The sequence below is a fragment of the Mustela nivalis genome (assembly GCF_964662115.1).
Source record: "Mustela nivalis genome assembly, chromosome: 18".
Classification (NCBI taxonomy): domain Eukaryota; kingdom Metazoa; phylum Chordata; class Mammalia; order Carnivora; family Mustelidae; genus Mustela; species Mustela nivalis.
In genome coordinates this window covers 46,449,366-46,469,061 of record NC_139037.1, presented here as the reverse complement: position 1 = coordinate 46,469,061, position 19,696 = coordinate 46,449,366, and the positions used below count along the sequence as shown (strand labels likewise).

General features: G+C 56.4%; 3 protein-coding genes across 15 annotated transcripts in view; 1 reads left to right on the top strand and 2 right to left on the bottom strand.

Moving 5' to 3' along the window:
* LOC309852596 (zinc finger protein 446-like) overlaps positions 1–1,929 on the top strand; it is a 47,744-nt gene extending 45,815 nt beyond the window's left edge. For all 11 annotated transcript variants that reach the window (XM_082709564.1, XM_082709563.1, XM_082709568.1 and 8 more), the window contains one exon: positions 5–1,929. In XM_082709564.1, the coding sequence (XP_082565690.1) occupies positions 5–525 (521 nt within the window). In that variant the 3' untranslated portion in view covers positions 526–1,929. The remainder of the gene's footprint in view (positions 1–4) is intronic.
* Positions 1,930–4,890: 2,961 nt separating this feature from the next.
* Positions 4,891–12,494, bottom strand: SLC27A5 (solute carrier family 27 member 5). The gene is made up of 10 exons (XM_082709523.1): positions 11,755–12,494; positions 10,777–10,986; positions 10,234–10,392; positions 8,253–8,377; positions 7,263–7,457; positions 7,088–7,178; positions 6,359–6,557; positions 5,946–6,043; positions 5,631–5,761; positions 4,891–5,548 (listed from the first exon to the last, which is right to left on the bottom strand). The coding sequence occupies exons 1-10, from the start codon at positions 12,431–12,433 to the stop codon at positions 5,372–5,374; spliced, it is 2,064 nt and encodes a 687-aa protein (XP_082565649.1). The 5' UTR covers positions 12,434–12,494; the 3' UTR covers positions 4,891–5,371.
* Positions 12,495–13,514: 1,020 nt separating this feature from the next.
* Positions 13,515–19,651, bottom strand: ZBTB45 (zinc finger and BTB domain containing 45). 3 transcript variants are annotated; one of them, XM_082709604.1, is made up of 3 exons: positions 19,387–19,651; positions 16,022–17,303; positions 13,515–14,297 (listed from the first exon to the last, which is right to left on the bottom strand). In XM_082709604.1, the coding sequence occupies exons 2-3, from the start codon at positions 17,301–17,303 to the stop codon at positions 14,041–14,043; spliced, it is 1,539 nt and encodes a 512-aa protein (XP_082565730.1). In that variant the 5' UTR covers positions 19,387–19,651; the 3' UTR covers positions 13,515–14,040. The 3 variants fall into 3 exon arrangements, with proteins under 3 accessions (XP_082565730.1, XP_082565729.1, XP_082565731.1); XM_082709603.1 differs by lacking the exon at positions 19,387–19,651 and adding an exon at positions 18,903–19,288; XM_082709605.1 differs by lacking the exon at positions 19,387–19,651 and adding an exon at positions 17,763–18,878.
* Positions 19,652–19,696: the final 45 nt, after the last annotated feature.

The following is a 19,696-nucleotide window of genomic DNA, read 5'->3' as shown; positions in this document are numbered from 1 at the left end:
CCAGGAGATGAAAGTGAGAGCCACTGCGAGGGTCCACCCCAGTGCCCAGAGGCCCAGCCACCCCAGGGCCCAGGATCTGTCACCTGGGAGGGCCCGTCTGGGGCCTCTGTGTCTGCCAGGGCAATGCTGGGAACAGGGCTGGAGGCCGGTGCCCTGCGAAGGAAGCCTTATACCTGTGAGCTGTGTGGCCGAGGCTTTGACTGGAAATCAGTCTTCGTCATCCACCACCGGACCCATGCGGAAGGGCAGGGTCCACAGGCCCTGGGCATCGGGGGTGCTCAGAAACTGCCTCTGGGTTCCCGGGAGCTGGGCACACCCCGGCCCCCCCGGCGCATGCTCCCAGGCCCTCGGAGCTATGTGTGTGAGGACTGTGGGCGCAGCTTCAGCTGGAAGTCACAGCTGGTCATCCACCGCAAGGGCCACGTGGGCCAGCGGCGCCACCTCTGTGGGGATTGCGGCCGTGGCTTTGATTGGAAGTCCCAACTGGTCATCCATAGGAAGAGCCACCGACCCGAAGCCCCATGAAGGGCCCGAGAAGGTGTCCTCATCCTGCGGGCTTGGGAGCTTCCAGGGCCTGGACACAGTTCCCGGCACTCTGGTTCCAGCCTTCCCCGGGGCTGCTCAGCCTCTATGATTCTTGGGGGCAGCAGAGGACACTGGTGAATCAGAGTTCCCAGGAGGTTCCCCTGTCCCAGTTCAGTCTCCCCCAAACAGCCACCTGGGCGTAAGTAGAAAGAAGCTGCTCCTCCTTCCACCACCCCGTGAGGCCCGAGTTAGAATCTGCTGCCTAAGCCTGGTGACTTCCCGGCTCTGAGACCCCAGCTGTGACCCAATGCAGGCTGACAGGCCAAGGACTCCCCCTACCCCTGGGACCTCAGTGGCCCCAGGTGGCTACTCAGAAACTGCCCCTTTCCACCCTTCCTGAAGCTTCCGGGCCCCATGTCTTGGTGTGGAAGGTGCAGACAGCCCAGGAGAATATTCCTTGCCTCTGTTTGCAGGCAGATAGAAAACTAGTGCCCATCCACGTTTGAGATTTTTTAGAAATTTCACTTTCATAATGGAAAGTTTCTGTGTAAGAATCCTGATCTCTGCTTTCCACGGGTCAGAATATTGGCAGTGCCACTGAACGACTAAGCCACCCAGGCTTAGTTACCCCACGTGAACCCTTTTAAAGCATGGAGTTTTCTCTGGCTGGTGACAGAAAAGGAAGTCCAAAGGACTCGAAGCATGAGGTACCTGGGTGGCTCAATTAGTTAAACATCTGCGTTTGGCTCTGGTCATGATCCCAGGGTCCTGGGATGGAGTCCTGCATTGGCCTCTCTGCTCAGTGGAGTCTGCTTCTCCCTCTGCCACTCTCCACCTTGCCCCCCTCACCACCATCTCAAATAAATGACATAAAATCTTAAAAAAAAAAAAAATCGGAAGCCTGAGAAGGATTTGACTCACCACTGCTGGCTTGTAAGATAGAGGGAGTCCCACTGTGACCTCTGGAAGGTCAGAACAAACCCTTGCTGACAGTTGACAAAGAAATAGAGACCTCAGTTCTACCACCACAAGGCTTTGCAGTCTGCCAACAACTTGAATGGGTGTGGAAGTAGATAACTCCAAGGTCTTCAGATAAGAGCCTCCCCAGCTGTTGTATTTCAGCTTTGTGATACTCTGAGCAGACAACCCCGCCAGTGCCTCCCAGACTTCTGAGCTGCAGAACGGTGAGCTAATCAATGGATGTTGTTTTAAGCCACTAAATTTGTGGCAGTTTTTAAAGTAGCACACAGAAAATGTAATGCAACCACGTATTGTTAACGGGTTTAGTGCTCCTTGTGGCCAAAAATACAAAACTGGCCTGCATCCAGGGATGAATGGGGTATGAAATAAAATGGTGATTGTATTTTTCAATAAAAGTATTAATAAGAATTGAAAAAAAACAAATAATGACTTTGGAAAACTTGCCTGTATGTATTACAGCTGAACCTATGTATACTCTTACTCAGCAATTCCACTCCTGGCTATGCACCCCACAAATGAATTCTTGTTTTGGCTCAGGTCATGATCTCAGGGTTGTGAGGTCGAGCCCCGAGTCTGGCTCCTTGCCCAGCACAGAGTCTGCTTGTCCTTCTCCCTCTGCTCCTCCTCCCGCTCACCCCATCTCTTTGTCTCTCACACAAATAAATACAATCTTTAAAAAAAATATATGAATGCTTATGAGCACCAAAAGACAGGTACAGAAACAGAGCAACTATCTGTGAAAGCAAAAAGATCAGAAAACAGCCCAAGCCCACTGCAGTTACCAGCGTATCGCCTCTCTGCTTCATACTGGTGCCTGTCCGCTCTGGTGGGCTGGGCCCTGCAGCCCGTTCTCCTCCACAGTCAGCACGTTGTTGAGCTTGGTCAGTCGTAGAGGGCACTGGAGAGAACCACAAGTTATTTCTCTTCTTCCTGCCACCACAGCAGTGGTACATGTGGAGACTCTGCCCAAAGCAGGCCTTCTTTTGGCAAGCTCAGAGCCTTGGCCTGGCCCAGTCGCCACCTCACCACAGCCCTTCTGATATGGATATCATGCACCCCAAGGTACCCTGCTAGCAAGCGGCTTCCCGGTGCCTCTCCCAGCAGATACCTCATGCTGTAGGCCTTGTACCTGCAGTGGCACCTTAAGTCATCTGCATGCCTGCTTATCGCTTTGGCCCACCACCATATCAAGGTGTTTTTGGCTTGGCTTGGGCAACCCAGAGAATCTCTCTGCCTCCTGGTGTGTTGCAAACACATCTTCCCCAACAACGTCTGAACTCCAACCTTGAGGAGAGGGCTCCCACTCGAAAATTTATTCTTACATTGGGCATTCTCTCAGCTGAAGAATTTTAAGTTAGTTCTCTGTTATAGTTAATAACTGTATAACTTATTTTTAAGATTTTATTTGTTAGAGAGCACACAAGCAGGGGGAGCAGCAGGCAGAGGGAGAAGCAGGCTCCCCGCTGAGCAGGGAGCCTGATGTGGAACTCGATCCCAGGACCCTGGGATCATGACCAGAGCCAAAGGCAGATGCTTAACTCACTGAGCCACCCAGGCATCCTTATAGTTAATTAAAAAAAAACTATTTCTAAATCTTTTTGGCTGAGCACAAAGTCAGATGTGGGGCTCTATCACACAGCCCTAAGACCATGACCTGAGCTAATATCAACAGTCTGAGCCACGCACGTGCCCCTGTAATTAATAGCTTTATGTATCAAATCTACCCTGTTCAAATTACTGTACGGCTTCTGCCTCCTGCCTGGGCACTCGCTGGTACACCCACCGGCAGCAGTGTGGACACTTACACCAGCTGTGCATGTGGTGAAGTACTGTGCCCACAGCGATGCTCACAAACAGGTGACCGCTACGCCAATGCTGCTGACTCAGACACAAATGGAAGGGAGGGACAGAGCTTGGCATCATCTTTTGGGGAAGCAGGGGCTTTTCTGGGGTCCGCACAGGCCACAGCCTCCTCCCACAATGGCAGATGCCTAAGGGTAGAACCCTTTCCTAATGGCACATGGGTGCTCAAGGAGGCAGTGCACTTTCACAGGAGACCTATGTTTTCCAGGGTCTCGGCAATATCAACACTATCTGAACAAGTGTCTGGCCATGTGTATGTGCTCCATCCTGCTTCCCACGCAGTGAAGGCCACACCCATCTTGTCCCGCCGTGCAGTGTCGTCAGCTATGCCTGTCCCCTTCCCCAGCACTAAACACACCCTGCAGATCTCCCCTCCTCCCATATCCACATTTAGGCAGCACCTAAAGCCCTTGACATGGGGTGGATTTTACTTCCCAGGGGTTCAGTGCCCTGAAATTCCTATCTGTATTTATCCTAATTCCCAAGGAAGCATTTTTGGTTCTTGAGACATTGAGGACTATACTTCCCAAGGCTTTGGCACTCACTTTTCCTTGGCCCACAGACTATGTAGTTAGGTAATGATCAACTAACATTTAAAGCCCCTGAGATAGTGTGTACTACACTTTTCTGAAACCAGCAAAAACATGATCCTGCCTACAGTACACACAGTGCCCAGCAGGCTCTTTTGGACCCTAGGACATTGATTTCATCTTCTAGAGGGCTTGATCTGCTCCACACCCCTCCCCGCAGGACTTGCGTCAGGGCTTTTGCAGGTGCACTCTGCCAAGGACACTCTTTCCCCAGTTACTTGTTGCTCATCCTTCTGGGCTTGGCCCGATGTCATTGTCGTATCACCATGATAGCACTTCTTAAACCCTCCAGACCATACCACATCTGCCAGCCTGGAGTCAGCCCATCAGAGGCCACAAAAAGATCTACAGTTAGAGTGAGTCTTATGTCTTAACCCTGGAATGACTCTGAGGCTGCTGGCTCCTCCCACATTGGTGGCATTGTCTAGAGAGAGGTTTTCCCTGAGACTTGCCAAGGTCCATGGCAGGGTGATGGTAGGTGGGGGGAACCCTGAAGTAAGATCTCTGGAGTACACTAGGCCCTGAAGTCCTTGCCTGTATCTCCATCCACTGTTGGAGAGGAAGAATTTCTTCTGTCGTTCCAGGACTTTCTGGCTTGACTAAGAATCAGATGGACATGAGACATGTTAACAGGAATAAATCAAATTAAATTGGTACGTATGTGGAATACATACAGCCATAAAATTCCAAAGACAGGCAAAATGAGGTATACATGTCATACTGAACTGAGAAAGGTATAGAGGTCCGGGAATTCAGTAGGGAAGAATGTAACTTAAAGGAAGACGAAAGAGTAAATACTTGGTAAACAAGTGGTCTTTGGACCATTCAGGAACAAGAGGACACAGGAATTTGATCAAAGAGGCCTTGCTAGGTTCCCTGTCACAATGTAGTTATTTGTGGGGGAGATAAAGAGCTTCTGAATCTGTTAGGGTTTTTTTTGTTGTTGTTTTTCAAGATTTTATTTATTTACTTGACAGAGATCACAAGTAGGCAGAGAGGCAGGCGGTGTGGGAGGCGGTGCGGAAAGCAGGCTAGCTGCTGAGCAGAGAGCCGGATGAGGGGCTCGATCCCAGGACCCCAGGACCATGACCTGAGATGAAGGCAGAGGCTTTAACCCACTGCACCCAGGCACCCCTGAATCTCCTAGTTTTTTATTGCTTTTAACACAAAATAACCTTTTTGCCGACGTGGCCCACCTGCCCTTGGCCCCTACATCTGTAGTAGACATCTGTGTACACATCCAAGTTCATTCTCACTCTGCTACTGGGCCTAGCATCATCTCACTCTCTGGCCAGGCTAGGATTCATGATGACCCTCAGCAGGTTTGGGTGGGGGGAGGTGACCCTGCAAATGGGAGTGGTAGTCAGCACTGGGCACTACCACTTCAGAGGTCCTCTGGATTGGCTAAATGATCAGAGTCTCCAGGTTCCATTGCACACAGCCTGGTACATGTCTGGCGTCAGGGGCCGGAAGGCCTTGGCCTGGTTGTCCAACACGAACAAGGGGTCAGCAATGATGCCTACATTGAAGCCCTCGCGTGCCAAACGGGTTTTCACCAGTTTGAATGTGCTTGTGATCGCCAGGGTGTCCTGCAGGGGCAGTAAGCATAACCCGACTGTGAGCGCCCGGCGGAGACCTCCCCTCCACCTGCTTCTGCCACCCAGAGCTCACCTGGATACGGATGAAATGGGGTGCAGCATAGGCAGGGAGCCAAGTGTGGACATGCTGGTACATCCTCTCACCATCGAAGGTCTGGCCGGGAACCAGCCGCACAGCAGCCATGCCCACCTTGCCCTCACAACCTGGGGAACACACCAGTCATTCCGGGGTCACCCACCTCATTGCGCCCATGGCTGACCATCTCACGTGGCCCTTCTCTGCTCACTGGCTCTGCTCCAGCAGCTCCCCCTCACCCCGTGAACTCTGGATAACACCCCTCCGCCCACAAAGCTGTTGGCGGTTTAAAAGGAGACAAGCCCTCCGCACCTGGCACCGACACGCCGTAGACGTTCACCTCCTGCAGGAAGTCCACGAGTGACAGAACGCTCTCCACCTCCCGCGTGGACACGTTCTCCCCTTTCCATCTGTGGGGTTGGACCAGTGCTAGAGACAGCAGCCCTGGCAAAGCCGAGGCGCCCTCTTGCCCACCAAGCCCCTCCTCCTGCGGCATCCGGGAGCTGGTTCTGCCCAGCTCCGCGCCCCTCGGGATCGGGGAGACACGCCCCTCGAGAATCGGGGAGACACGCCCCTCAAGGAGAGGGGGGTCGGGAGTCACGCCCCTCGGGGGGATCGGGAGCCACGCCCCTCGGGCCCGGAAGTCCCGCCCTCTCAGCCTGGCTCTTCCAAAGGACCCGGAAGTCCTGGCCACCCGCCCTCACAGTCCCGTCCGAGACCCTGACCGGAAAGTGTCTCCAAGGCGGTCGCGAAAGTAAAGGAAGCCTTCTTCGTCCATGGCCAGCACGTCACCGGTGTTGAAGTAGACGTCGCCCCTGCGTCGCACATCCCGCACCAGCTTGCGTTCCGACAGCTCTCGCGCCCCGCGGTAGCCCACGAAAGGTTGGTGGCCCGAGACCTGGGTCAGCAGAAGCCCCGCTTCCCCTGGGGGTAGGAGTTGGAATTAGGGCCTTATCCCTGGCCAGGAACCGCACAGCCCACCAGCCCCCGGCCGGAGGTTCCCAGCTGTGGTAGACTCTTCATCCCCGAGAGCCTGCCAAAGAGGAGACAGAGGGAGACCTGGAGAGAAAGTTGGGGGGGAGACAGGAGATATTGGGGAGCTCACTAGAAATAGGATAACAAGGGAAGGACAAGGGACAGAGACAGACGGCGGTAGTAAGAAAGATATGGCCAAGACCACGCATGGCACCAGGAGAGAAGACCCTAGGAGAAGGTACTGGACCAGAGACTGATGCCTGGGAGGACATGACTTCCACAGATGAACCCTCAGAGACCCAGCAGAGCAAGGGATTGAGGCAGAGGAGTCAGGCAGAGCTGAGTAGCTGAGAGGCAGAGGGCCCAAGCAGTGGTCACACAGGTGAGGGCAGCAGACACCACCACTGGGCACTGACCTCAAAGCTTGTTCCAGCCAAGGAGCAGATGGCCCCCGCCCTTCCCACACCCAGGGAACGTACCTGGCCTCACAGGGACACAGAATCCCCGATTGTCCCTGACAGGCTCTTCGGCCTCGGTGTCGAACTGTACAAGCTCAAAGGGGGACAGCATCTGAGTCGGGGGGTGGGGAAGTGTCAGTAGAGGTCCTGTGGGCTCAGCCTCCATCAGGGCCCCTGTCCCACCCAACCCACTCACTCGAAGCAAGCAGCTCATCTTGCCCAGGGCCCCACAGCGCCCTGGATAGTTGACGAAGCCAATGTTGCCTTCCGTGGAGCCATAGCTTTCCAAGATCCGAATGGGGCCAAAGCGCTGCTGGAAGGACCTCCACACATCTGCCCGGAGTCCATTGCCCATTGCCAAGCGGACTGTATGTGTCCGGTCTTCTGGTCGCTGTGGGGACATCCCAAGAAGGGTGAAGAGGAGTGTGCCCTAGGACCCTTACCTATGAAGGCTATCTCTTGGTCCTTACCTGAGGACTTACCTGGGAGGTGATGGGGGCAGGGGCATCTATACCTAGTAGTCTACCAAAGGTTCTTACTTGAGAGTAGTTATGTGGAGTCTGTACTTGGAGGGTTATCTGCAGAGGTTCCCTTGGGGGGGAAGTTACCTAAAAGGCTTACCTAGGGGTGACTGGAAGGCTTATCCAGGGCTTACCTAGGGGAAATATCTGGGATCTTATATAGGGGTAGTACCTGGAACTTTTACCTGGAGAGAGGTTACCTGGAGGGTTTACTTAGGAGCCCTTACCTGGAGGTAAATCAGGGAGTGACTTGCAGGGAGACACCTGGGGGCCTTACCTGGAGGTAGTTATCTGAAGCATTTTACCTGGGATCCATATTTTATTGCTGTGTAAGTTTACATCTAGTGAGTTTACCCCGAGCCATCCTTTGTTCTAGGCACTTTATATGTGTTTTATTCTCACAAATACCCCCTTTGAGTTACTATCCTCGATTTCCAAATGAGGACACTGAGGCTGAGAGAGGTGAAGTCACCTGCCCAAAGCAGCACTGCTGACCATCACAGGAGCTATGATGGTGTGGGCTGCATTATCTGTGGCTGTTGCCTGAGGTGTTTTACCTAAGGGATCTTGCTTGAGTCCTGTACCTGAATCTCTCTGAAACCTGAGATGACATCTAGGATCACACCTGAGGTGTTCGCCATGGAGCCCTAATCTCAGCCCCTCACCTGTGGAGTGTTACACAGGTACCGCAGGACCTCGCCAACATACAGGATCACAGTCACACTGTGCTGGCAACAGTCATCCCAGAAGCGGGAAGCAGAGAACTTGGGGGCCAGGACACAGGTTGCTCCTGAGCAGGGAGAGGAAAGGGTTTTAGGTCATGCTTCCATGCCACTGTGATAAGCTGCTTTGGTTACCTAACTGTGGCCCTCTGAAGCACAGGATTTGGAGCTCAACTGTGTGTCCCTGACCCAGCAAGGACTGCCTACATGAGAAGAGCGTAGGTGGACATGGGTTTGAATTCTGTCTTCAGGATGCATACTAAGCTCAATACTTGGTACAAAGTGAGCACTGCAAAATAAGGGCTATGAATGTTAATCATTGATTATGATAAATGTTTTATGAATGTCTAGCTGGGCAGACAGATAGGTGGGGGGATGGGTGGGCAGATGGATAGGTGGTGGCACAGATGGATGGGTGTTGGGTGAGGAGGTACGTTAGATGGATGCGTTAGTAGATGGTGGAAGGATGTTTCGGAGGATGGACACATGGATTAATAAATTTTACAGGCCACTACTTATCACTCCAGGAAGGTGATCCTTTCTTAGCTGCTCACCTCCTCTGCAGCTGGCTTTGTGGAAGGCACTCCCTACCTCAACCCTAATCCTCAACAAAACCCTGCGAGCTAAATGTTATCATCCTGGCACCCAAAGGGACAACTGCTCGTGTGCCTGGGAAGGTAGCAAGTGTGGCTGTATTTTTGGCAGGGAGGTAAAATATAGTGCCTTCTGTGTGAAAATGGATGCTGGTCTTGAAAGTGACAACTCTGCAACCTGTAATGAAATGCCTGATTCAGGAAAGGTCTTCAAGAGCTGGAAAAACCACAGGGGGAAGGTTGATGGGGAGTTTTCCAATTAAAGCCCTCCCCCGCAGTATAGATTTCTCTAATTGCTACATTGTGCACCTGAAGCTAATGTAACTGTGTCAGCTATACATACATACATACACAGATAACACCCGTAACAGCTCCCCAGTTCATCTCAGCCTCTCTAAGGTAGGGTAACAGTTACGAGCTGCCTTCAGTGTAATGATTTAGGAAGTACAGGGGATTCCACCAAGGTTCTTGCCATCAATAACTGACTTCAATCTAACATCTCTAGAGGAAGTTTCCAGTCTGACCAGAAATGCAGGAGAAAGAGGAGCAAAGCCAAACAAACAGCTGCAGTGAGGGGACTTCAGCTGTAACACAGACGTGTCATTGGGGGAATCTGAACGTGACCTGTGCTGTGCATCAGATGATATTAGAGTTACTGTTAATTTTGTCAGGTGTGATATCACTATGGTGACAGTTCTTAAGTCCTTATATGTTAGAGATACATACTGAAAACTTACAAACAAAAAGATACAGTGTCTAGGATTTGTTATAAAATAATTGAGAAATAGAGGAAAACATGAAGAAAAATTGGCAACATGTTAACAATTGTCAAGGGTGGGTGAAGATATGTGAGACATCAAACTCTTCTCTACTTTTACTGTGTATGTTTGAAAGCAAAGTACTGGTGGTAGCTGAAGCTGGGTGGTGGGCACATGAGGATTTACGTAGAAATATTTAGAAATTTGTACGTGTTTCAAAACTTTTTTAAATAAAAACTCAGAAAGAAAACACTGGAGAGTTCCCAGTCAGAATTGCTTGTCAGGTGTCCAGGAAGAAAGCCCAGTGGAATGCTTGGTGCACACCTAACCGTCACTGACGATCTCAACACTCATACCAGCCTGTCTCCTTCTGACAACAGCAAAACCATTAGGGACTGTCTAAGTGACCAAGTCTCTGCTCAAGTAGCCTTGGGGCCTGCTGCTGTGTGTCCCTTGTCAAGAGTAAAACTTCGGTGCTGGGTAACGTGTAGGGCCTTGTTACCCTGAAAGTACCACCCTGACATTGAGTCTGGAGGTCCCATGGATTGGAGGGGTCTTCAGAAAAGGGCTTACCGAGCTCCAGGCAGCCGAGGACCCCAAGGATAAACCCCATCACGTGGTACAGAGGCAAGACGGTGTAGACCACGTCATCAGCTGTGATCCCAGCCAGAGACAGCATCTTGCACATCTGCAGCAGTCGCGCATGTGTGACAATGGCCGGCTTTGGGAGCCCTTGGGAATGGAGTGGGCAGGGTGGGTGGTGAGAGGACAGCCGGTAGAAGTGGGTCACCGTGGTCAGGTCTGCAGTGAGGGGCTTGAGGCTCTTAGTGGTCAAGTATGGGAATTTCTGGGTGGGCTCAGGGGAAAAAAAATTGGATTTGGGGCTCAGAGGGTAAATTCCAAAGCTTGGTTAGGGTTTCAGTGGCTGTTTACTGGGCAGAGGCAGGATTCTGGCACTGACCAGTCAAAACACATTGGGGATCAGAGTTCAGGCCAGGTGTCACAATCAAAGGGTAGGATGGGTTTCAGAGGTCAAGTTTGAGGCACATGTCCAGCTTGGGGTTAGGGCAGTGTTAGGGTTCAGAGGTCAGGGCTAGGGTTGCTGGGCACCCTCACCAGTGGTCCCAGAGGTGTAGATAAACAGGGCAGGACTTTGTGGTGTGATCCAAGCACGTAGGTCAGTGGGCACCGGGTCGGTGGGTGCAACATCGAGAGCAGCCCCCAGGGCCCCCACTCCTGGTGTTGGGGAGGACTGGCTGAGGTAGAAGCATCGGATGTTCTCTGCCTGCAGCTTGGGAAGGACCTCTTCCAGGTTCTCCCGGAGTTCTGCAGGGATGGGTCAGAAGAGAAATTGGGGAAAAGCCCATAGATGAGGTCAGGAGGGGTGAGACCTGAGACCCAAGTATAGGGGAGAAGAGCCTACTGCAAGCAAAACGGGAAGCAGCTGGCAGAGAAAAACTTAGACATTCTTCTGTAAAGAGCCCCATAATTAGTATTTGTTGGCAAAAACACGGCACCCGGGGGTCTCAGGCGGTTATACTGAGCCAGCTCAGGTCATGGTCTCAGTGTCCTTGGATTGGAACATGACAGCACTGCATGGGGCTCTGCGCTCAGCAGGGAGTCAGCTCAAGGATTCTCTCTCCGTCTTCCTCTGCCCCTCCCCCATTCACTCTTTCTAAAATAAATAAATCTTTTTTAAAAAAGATTTATTTGGCAGAGCACAGGCAGGGGGAGGCAGGGGAGGGGCAGAGGGTGAAACAGGCTCTCTGAGCAGAGAGCCCAATGCGGGGCTCAGTCCCAGGACTCTGGGATCATGACCTGAGCCGAAGGCAGAGGCTTAACCAACTGAGCCACCATGGCACCCCTAAAATAAATAAACAAACAAACATAAATAAATCTTTTAAAAAATAACCTCTGGTAACCCCAAAATTACTTTTTAGCAATTAAGTTTTGACTCTAATTGCCTGTGAGGGTAGGTAGGAAGCAAGGAGCTCCTTGCCCAGCTCCCTCATCAGGACCCTCTGAACAGCAGTCCTCCATGTATGTCCCCTGCTACCTTACCCTCCGTCCTCTGCTAGCCTCTGGGGTCCTCACCTGGGTCCACCACCAGCAGCCGAGCCCCAGAGCTCAGCACGGAGTGCAACAGGGGTGCTCCCCGGCCATGCGGATTGATCCAAGCAACTGGGCAGCCCAGCTTGGCCAGCCCCAGCCACAAACCCAAGGCTGGAATGGTCTGGGACTCCAGCACCAGGAGGGCAGCCGACTCCCCGCCAAGCAAGTCTGTGAGGCCGCCCAGCTCGGCCTTCAGGGCCCACACTGCCTGGCATGCCCTCTCGTCCAGCTCCCTGAAGGTGACTGAGCGGCCCCCTGGCCCCTTCCACACCAAGGGTGTGTGGCCCGGCTGTGCTCGTGCTCGTCGCTCGAAGGTATCCACAAAGGTGTCAGGCGGGTGGCGTCTCATGCGCGATCTGACCACCAGGCCCAGGTGAAGGATCTTGAGGATATAGGCCATATCCGCAGGCAGCCAGCGCAGCCCTGGGGGTGGCTGTGGAGGCAGCAGAGCCAGCGTGAGCGCCGCAGCTGCCAGACTCAGCCAGTGGGGCACCCAGATGTAGAGCCAGGGCTGTGCCAGCATGGCCAGGCCAAGCAGCACACAGAAGATCCAGTCTCCCAGGAGCCAGCGCAGGGCCAGGGCTGCTGCAGCAGGCCATGAGGGCTGCCCCAAGGCTTGCGGCAGCAACAGTAAAAAAGTGAGTCGCAGCCAGATGCTCATTGCACCTGCTCCCTTCTCAGAGAAGTGTCCACAGAATCCTAGAAAATTTGCCAGGGGTTGCCTGGCCTAGATCTCTGACCCCTTAGTCCCACCCCCGACCCCAGAGGTGTTGACAGCAATGCTTCTGGCCTCAGGGCTCCACCCACCAGCCTTTTTTTTTTTTTTTTTTTTTTTAAACCAGACTCTCACTGTGCCTGCCTCTAGCCAGGTATGTGACTGGCACTGAAATTCAGTGCCTAAATTCAAACCCCGTTCTTATATCCCCACCCCCAGGCATCCATGGGGACTATCCTTGAGGTTCAGGAGGCTAAACTTCCCCAGAAGCCCTTAGCCCTTCATCTCTTGGAGGCAATCACAGAGGGGGAGCTCAGAGAGGTGCTGTCATTGAACTGGGAGCCTGCACATCTTTAGTTCAAATCCCTCTCCACCTGCTCCACAAGTCTTAAGACAGGATGCCCAGGGTCAGGCGCCCCCATGTTCTGAAGCTACTTTCTGGGCGGACAGCCGATGTGATACAGGGTCTCATGACACTGGTTTGATACTAGGGATCAGTATCTTTGGTCACCAGGTTAGCAGCCCAGGGTTCTGGCTGCCCCTCCCCTTCAGCCCCCCTTCCCCTGCATTTCAGAACCTACGGGTCAGGGTAGGCATCCTGGGGCTCAGATGCCCACCTGGCTGCCTGGCCTCAAAGACTCCCTGGATGCGTGTTCCCCTGCCCCCCCCCCCCCCCGCAAGGAAGGTGCTCAACCATTGTGCCCAAGAGAATGGGGGAGGGGAGCCTAAAGTCCAAAGGGCTTTAAAGTTCTGGTGGGAAAGGCCTCAAAATCTGCGTCTTTTCCACATATGGCTTCCCCCTTCGAAGTGCACCTCAGGGCTGGCTCTATAAGAGCCAAGTGCCAGTCATATAAGCATCCCATTCCCACCCGGAGAACAGAAGCATGAGTGGCCAAGCGTGCGGTCCTGTCTCCGCCCAAGGAGCCTGGGAGATTAGGGTCAGCTGCCCAGGGACAGGGGCACTGAGCCCCGACGCCCACAACCAGTCTGTGATGGTGAGAAATGCACGGGTCTGGGAGTTCACAGCTTCCGAGTTTGGAACCCATGGCCCACAGTACTTTATTAGAGAGCGGGGGTCCTGAGGCCCTGTCCCAGTCCACAATGGGTCCACCTGAGCCCCCTAGACGCTATACTGAGGGAGGGGTAGTTCAGGATCATGCCCAGCTTTACACTGGGACAGAGGAGCAACTCCAGAATCCACCCCAATCAAGCCACAAACCTTGGGCCTGGCCCAAGGGTCTGGGCAGCCAGTTCGAGTTTAGGCCAGAGGTGATTTAGTTCTCAGGGATGGCCGGTCCCTGACCAATCCCAGCCCGCCACGATCAGAAGGGTCTAAGGAGGAGGGAGGACCTCTCCTCCCCAGGCAGGCTGGACCCCCGTCAGGTCTGGGGAGAAGGGTGGAAGGAGAGGGAAGGCCTGTGCTCTGGGGAAAGTGCGGTTTGACGGTGGGAGCGTGGTCCAGGCATCTAGGCAGGTATGAACCGGTCCCGCAGCGGCTGTGGCCTAGTTCCAACGGAGGTCCCCATCCCGGCCAAGGGCGGCCTGGAACCGGATCAGGGCGCCGGGTGCGCGGCCAGGTGGCGCTCGAGCAGTGCGCGGTGGGAGAAGACCTTGCCACAGGCGGGGCAGGGCGCGCGCTCCGGCCGGTGCGTGCGCATGTGCACGTTGAGCGAGCTCTTCTGCGTGAAGCGCTTGGCGCAGACCGCGCACTGGAAGGCACGCACGCCTGTGTGCGTGACCATGTGCTTCAGCAGGTAGTCGCGCAGCGAGAAAGATCGCCAGCACACGGCGCACTGGTGGGGCTTCTCCCCTATGGGCGACAGGGTATGTCAGCTGGGAAGGGGCTCTCCCCTTTCCTCCCAGAATCCCCCTCTCCCGTTAGGGAAACTCCCTCCCGGGACCACCCCTCACCCCCCTCATCCCCCGGACCTTCCAGCTCAACAGGGACCCTCCCCCAACATGACCCAGTATGTCTCCCCACTCAGCGGGGACACCTCTTTCCCAGACCCTTACCATCATACCGGGATACCACTGTCAGGGGCCCCCAACTCTAACAGGTACCCTCCAAACAGGGACTCCTGCTGGTCTGAGATAACGCTGCCCCTCGTGACTGATCACTAGTCCCCCACCTCTAGGGACTTCCCCTCCCCCCACTCCTGCTATGCCCATGGAGCATTCTGTACTCTGCTTGCTGGCCACCATTCTGAGGACAGTCTTGCAAGGCCCAGTAGGCTTACACTGGGAGAGACGCAGGCATACCTGCCCCCCACCCCTACTGGAAGCCCCTGTTGCCCAGAACCTTTGTCTGCTGGCAGCTATAATGTTCCTGGGGTGGCGCAGACGGTGTTAGCTCTTAAATCATCAGGTATTAATAAAAAACCCATCTCAGTGGCAGAGGGACTGCAGGGCAGTGCCTGGGTAGGGGGTTCCCCCAGACAAACCAGGCCTGGCACCTGGCTAAGGCGACACAAAGCTCCAAATCTTGGCTGGCACTACCTTGGGGCCCCTGGCAGCTCTCCACAGGCTGAATACCTATATCTGTATCCTCTCCCCTTCATCTCAAGACAGCCAGGTGGGGATGATGGTGTAAACCACATCTCAGTCACTACTTACCTCAGAACACTGATGCCCTCCCATCCATTCACAGTGAAATCCCAAATTCCCGGCCCTGCAGAACTCCCCACTCCACTCCCACAGGACTCCCAGCCAAATCTTTGCTTTTCCTAACATCCAGTTCAGCCCCGCAGGCAGTCTTTGACTCTCCATACCCCTGTCCTCCACCTGAGCCCCTAGAGAATCCCCCCTTGGGGGGGGGGGGACACACCCAGGACTTGCCAGCCACCACCTCAGCCTCTAGTGCCACAGTCTCCACTTGCTCACCCTAGCATACTCCCTGTCTCTCCCCCAGCCACTGCAGAGCACCTCCCAGATGAGCTGAGGTTTTAGGGGACCGCCCCATGGTCTTCAAGGAGCTTCCCTTTCCTCCCTCTGCAGCTGTAGCGTCCCCACAATGCAGCCCCATCTGCCACCCCCAGCCTTGATCAGGGCACCTCTCTGCCTACTCTGCATGCTTTCCCTAGGCCAGCGAACTCATCCTCTCTCCATCCAGTCTGTCAATGAACCCAGGGACAGCCAGAAGACCCAGGAGGCTCCCTGCAGCACTGCTTCCCAGCCTGGTTATTTATCCCTGCCAAGGTTCTGTTCCTCCAGATCAGCCCAGATCACGGTGAGTAAAGGCTTCACTGCCAGCTTTCCAAAAGCTCTGGGCAAGTTCTTGCTCCTTTACCCAGCCTTAGGATTCCTCCTGCACCAATAAGTCGAGGTAGGGGACTTGCAGGAGCTCCTCCTTCTCCAGTGGAGGGGCTTCCCCTCCCCCCTACATGTCACACTTGGGGCTCAATTTCCAGGCTCCCCTGGGGTCACGAAAGAGCATCAAAACAGCATGAGTGCCTCCACCCGCTTGCCCAGTGCCCAATCCTCTCTCAGGCTTGAATCTCTAATGACCAAGGGGCTCAGAGATCCATCCTGGCTCACCGGAGTGGATGAACATGTGCTTGGTGTAGTTTTTCCGTGAGCTGAACGTCTTGCGGCAGTGACTGCATTCATAGGCAGGTGACTCGGCAGCACCTGGGGCTCGGGCAGGGGTGCCCGAGGGGGCCGCAGCAGGAGCAGCAGGCGGTGGGGCCGGTGCCTCCCCCGGAGGCGCACTTGGGGCCACATCTGGCTGGAGCGCTGGGTAGAAGGCGGAGGAGAGTGCAGGAGCCGGCCCGGAGGGTGCGGGAGAAGGCTGCGCAGGCGGCCCAGGAGCGCCCAGATGAAAAGGGAAAATCGAGACTGGGGGGCCCGGGGTCTTCACGCTGGGGACGCGGGATCCGGACAGGACGCAGTCAGGCGGAGCCGGGGTATCCGGGGGGCAGGCTTCCGCGGCAGTGCCATCCTCATCTTGCCAAGCGGACACGTAACTCTCCGGGAACACGTCCTCGGCCGCCGAGGCCCCCCTAAGGAAGTCCCTCCCGGCGCCGCTGTAGTCCGAGAGGCCGGCGGGTGCGGGCGGCTCCTCGCACGCGCTGTCAGGGGCAGCGGTGAGGAAGCCGGCGGCGCAGTCAGGGAAGGAAGGGGGCGCCTGGCCCTCTCCCGGGCCGCCGCCTTCACCGTCCTCACCGTCAGTTTCATCGTCGGTCTCCTCGTCGCAGTCGCCGCCGCCGTCTTCTGGGGCCGCTGGCAGGGCGGGGTCCTCTGACCCCTCGGCCTTGGTGGGCACAGTGGGCGCGGGCAGCTGCAGGCGCGCTGGCTGGCGCTGCTTGCGGCTATGTGCCGCGCCTGGGTGGCCCGGAGGGCGCGCCGCAAGCAAGTGGCGCAGACGGTGGCGTAGCTGCGCAGGTGCAAGAGGTGGGGGCACGGGTGTGGGGAGGGGCGCGGGTGCACCTGGGACCGGGGCGCGGGCGCGGGCAATGATCTGCGTGCATTCGTCTATGACCGTCTGGATGCGCAGCACCGACGCCGCCGTGAGCACCTGCAGGGCTTCGCCCTGTGCCACCACGAGCGAGCCGCTGTAGAGGAACTCGACGAGCTGGCGCACAGTCTGCGCCGGCACCACCGGTGGCACGCGGATCTCGGAGTGGCCGAGAAGCAGCTTGTCCTGGAAGAAGGGCGAGCCAGCAGCCAAGACACAGCGGTGTGCACGCAGCGAAGCCTCGCGGATCCTCACGGTTACGTCACAGAAGTGACCGCCCAGCCGCTGCCCATTGAGTGTCTCAAGTAGCGAGCGGGAGAAGTTCTGCAGGTGTATGTGGTGCACTGCCTCTGCCGCCGCCATCTGCACCGCATGAGGGGATGGGGGAGAGAGGTCAGTGGGGGACACCCCCCCAACTGTCCCTGTCCCTCAAGCTCTTATTGCAGGACAAGGCCCACAGGCACACCACAACCCCAGGCTTTGTGAACCTCAGCCCTCCCAAAAAGGCATGACAGTTCTGTCCCACAGACACCACACCGGCCTCACCTAACCCCACCCCGCAGTCTATGGCCTCCGCAGCTCTTCCTTGGAAGCACCCAGCACATCCCCTGCAGGAAGGCTGGGAATACCCCAGATCTGCCTCCCTCCCAGTCTTGCTTGCTTCTCAGAGAAGGGTCCAAGAGCTCAAATTCCCCTATATTGGTCCACCCACCCTTCCCCTAACTCCAAATCCATAAACCTTCCCAAAGTCCCCCTCCAATGGCACAGCTCTGTGGAGGAGACCACAGGGGCCCCTACACAGAACTGGCTGCCACACCTTACCCACTCCCCTTCCTGGCCGGCTGTGATTCCTCCCCAAGCAGCTTTTTGATCTTCCTTTGCCACATCCCCCCTCCTTGGAGCATCCAAGGCCCTGTGGAGACCCAAGTCTGTTGGCTTGGAATTAGGTTATATTAACTAGGGTATACAGAGGTCTTCTCACGGGTGGGGTGGCATGACCTGGGTCCTGGGCTAAGCAATTGAGGGTATGCAGAGTCACAGAGGATTGAGAGTAAGTTGGGCATCAGCCTGACAAGTGCCGTATAAGAGAAAAATACATGGTCTCTGCCAACCCCCACAGCAGGTAGGGAGGAACCTCTTGCGGCCTGGTTCTTGGACTCTTGATATGGCTTGCAGGGCACAGGTGTGGGGGTGGCATAGAGCAGGGGCTTGTGTGGACTGTGCAGGGTGTGTGGTTGGGAGGGCAAAGGTGGTGCAGCAGCGGCCTCCAGATCAGGATAATTCTTGTCAAAACTGTGGCCTCCTAATTCTACCTGATTTGCCCACCGTCAGACACTGGAAGGGGGAAGGGACACTATTCCCCAGGAAACCCCAGAAATCTGAGAAGCTCTGCTACTTCACGGGTCAAGCAGGTCCCATGCTGAGTAGGGCTCAGTCTTCCGTCTATCAAACAAAGATGGGATACCTGGCTCATCTTGCACCCAGCCCCGCGCACCCCATCAGAGAACGGCTGGGACACAGGACGCACCCTGACACTCACCCCCTCTCCATCAGTCCGGCGCAGTCCGGGTCCCATAGCCCTGGAGTGCAGCCTCTCTTAACCTTCCGGGTCTAACGGGGTCTCGGACTCACCCCCCTCCGGTTCCTCACCCCCAGGTCCCCTTTCCTCTTTGCGGGTCAGCCCTTCGCCCCTTGCAAGCTCCACATCTCACTCCATCACGGACCACTTCGCACACCTGCACTCCCCAGGCCGATGGAGTCTTCCCCTTGGGTTCCCCGCCTCCCAACCTATTCCCCGCGCCACAGGCAGAGGGAGCCTGAGCAGACCCGACAGCTAGGGACCCTCCCGGACTCCGCGCCCTCCACGGCCACAACAAAATTCCTGGCGCTTCTTCAAACGCGCCCGGTGTGTGCGCGTGCGTTACCTGTGCCCCAGCCCCTTTCCCGTCTCTATTCACGCACCGTCCAGAGACCTTCAGATCCGCGCGCGGGCGGCGGGGGCCTGCGCACCGACCCGCGCCCGCACCCGCGCCGCCGGCCGCCTCCGGCCCTCCGCCGCCCGGCTCCCGGCCTCGGCTCAGCCCTGGCGCAGCAGGGCCTTCTCCGTGCCGCAGAACAAAGGCCCGCCCTCCCGGGTGTGGCGCCGCGTGGGGGCTGCCGCGCCGCAGCCCTTGCCGTGCGCCGCGCTCGGAGCACCTTCCCCCATGCTCGGCTCGGCTGCCCGCGCCCCAGCCCGAACGCGGGGGGGTCCCCTCGCACACGCCCCGGCGGCGCCAGTGGCGGACCCCGGCCAGCCCGGATTTCCCGCCTCCGCACGATCGCCGGAGCCAGGCCCCCATCAGCAGCGCCCCCTCACGGCCGCCGCTTGCGCGCCACGCCCAGCGCCGTCGCCCCTCCCCCGGCCCGCCCGCCGGCCCTGCGGCGGCGGATGCCCGCCACCCCGCACCTTCGGCTCCTCCGCGGCGCTCGGCCTGGACGTGGCTTTCTCCCGCTCAGCACCGACAAGGCCGCACTTTCGGGGTGCGACGCCGACGGAACTCAAGTCTGCGGCCGCCGTGGGGCCGGGGAGCGCTCGGTCAGAGCACGTTTCCGGTGTTTCTATGGCGATCGGCCGCCGCGGCCAGGCCGCTCTTCCGGCTCTAGCCGGAGGGGGAACTAAAGTCGCCTAGGCTCGGGCGGCGGGGCAGTGAGGGAGGTCGGAGCCCGAGCACGCTTCCGGCGTGGCCCGAGGTGCGGGGATGAGGCGGGGCCTGCGC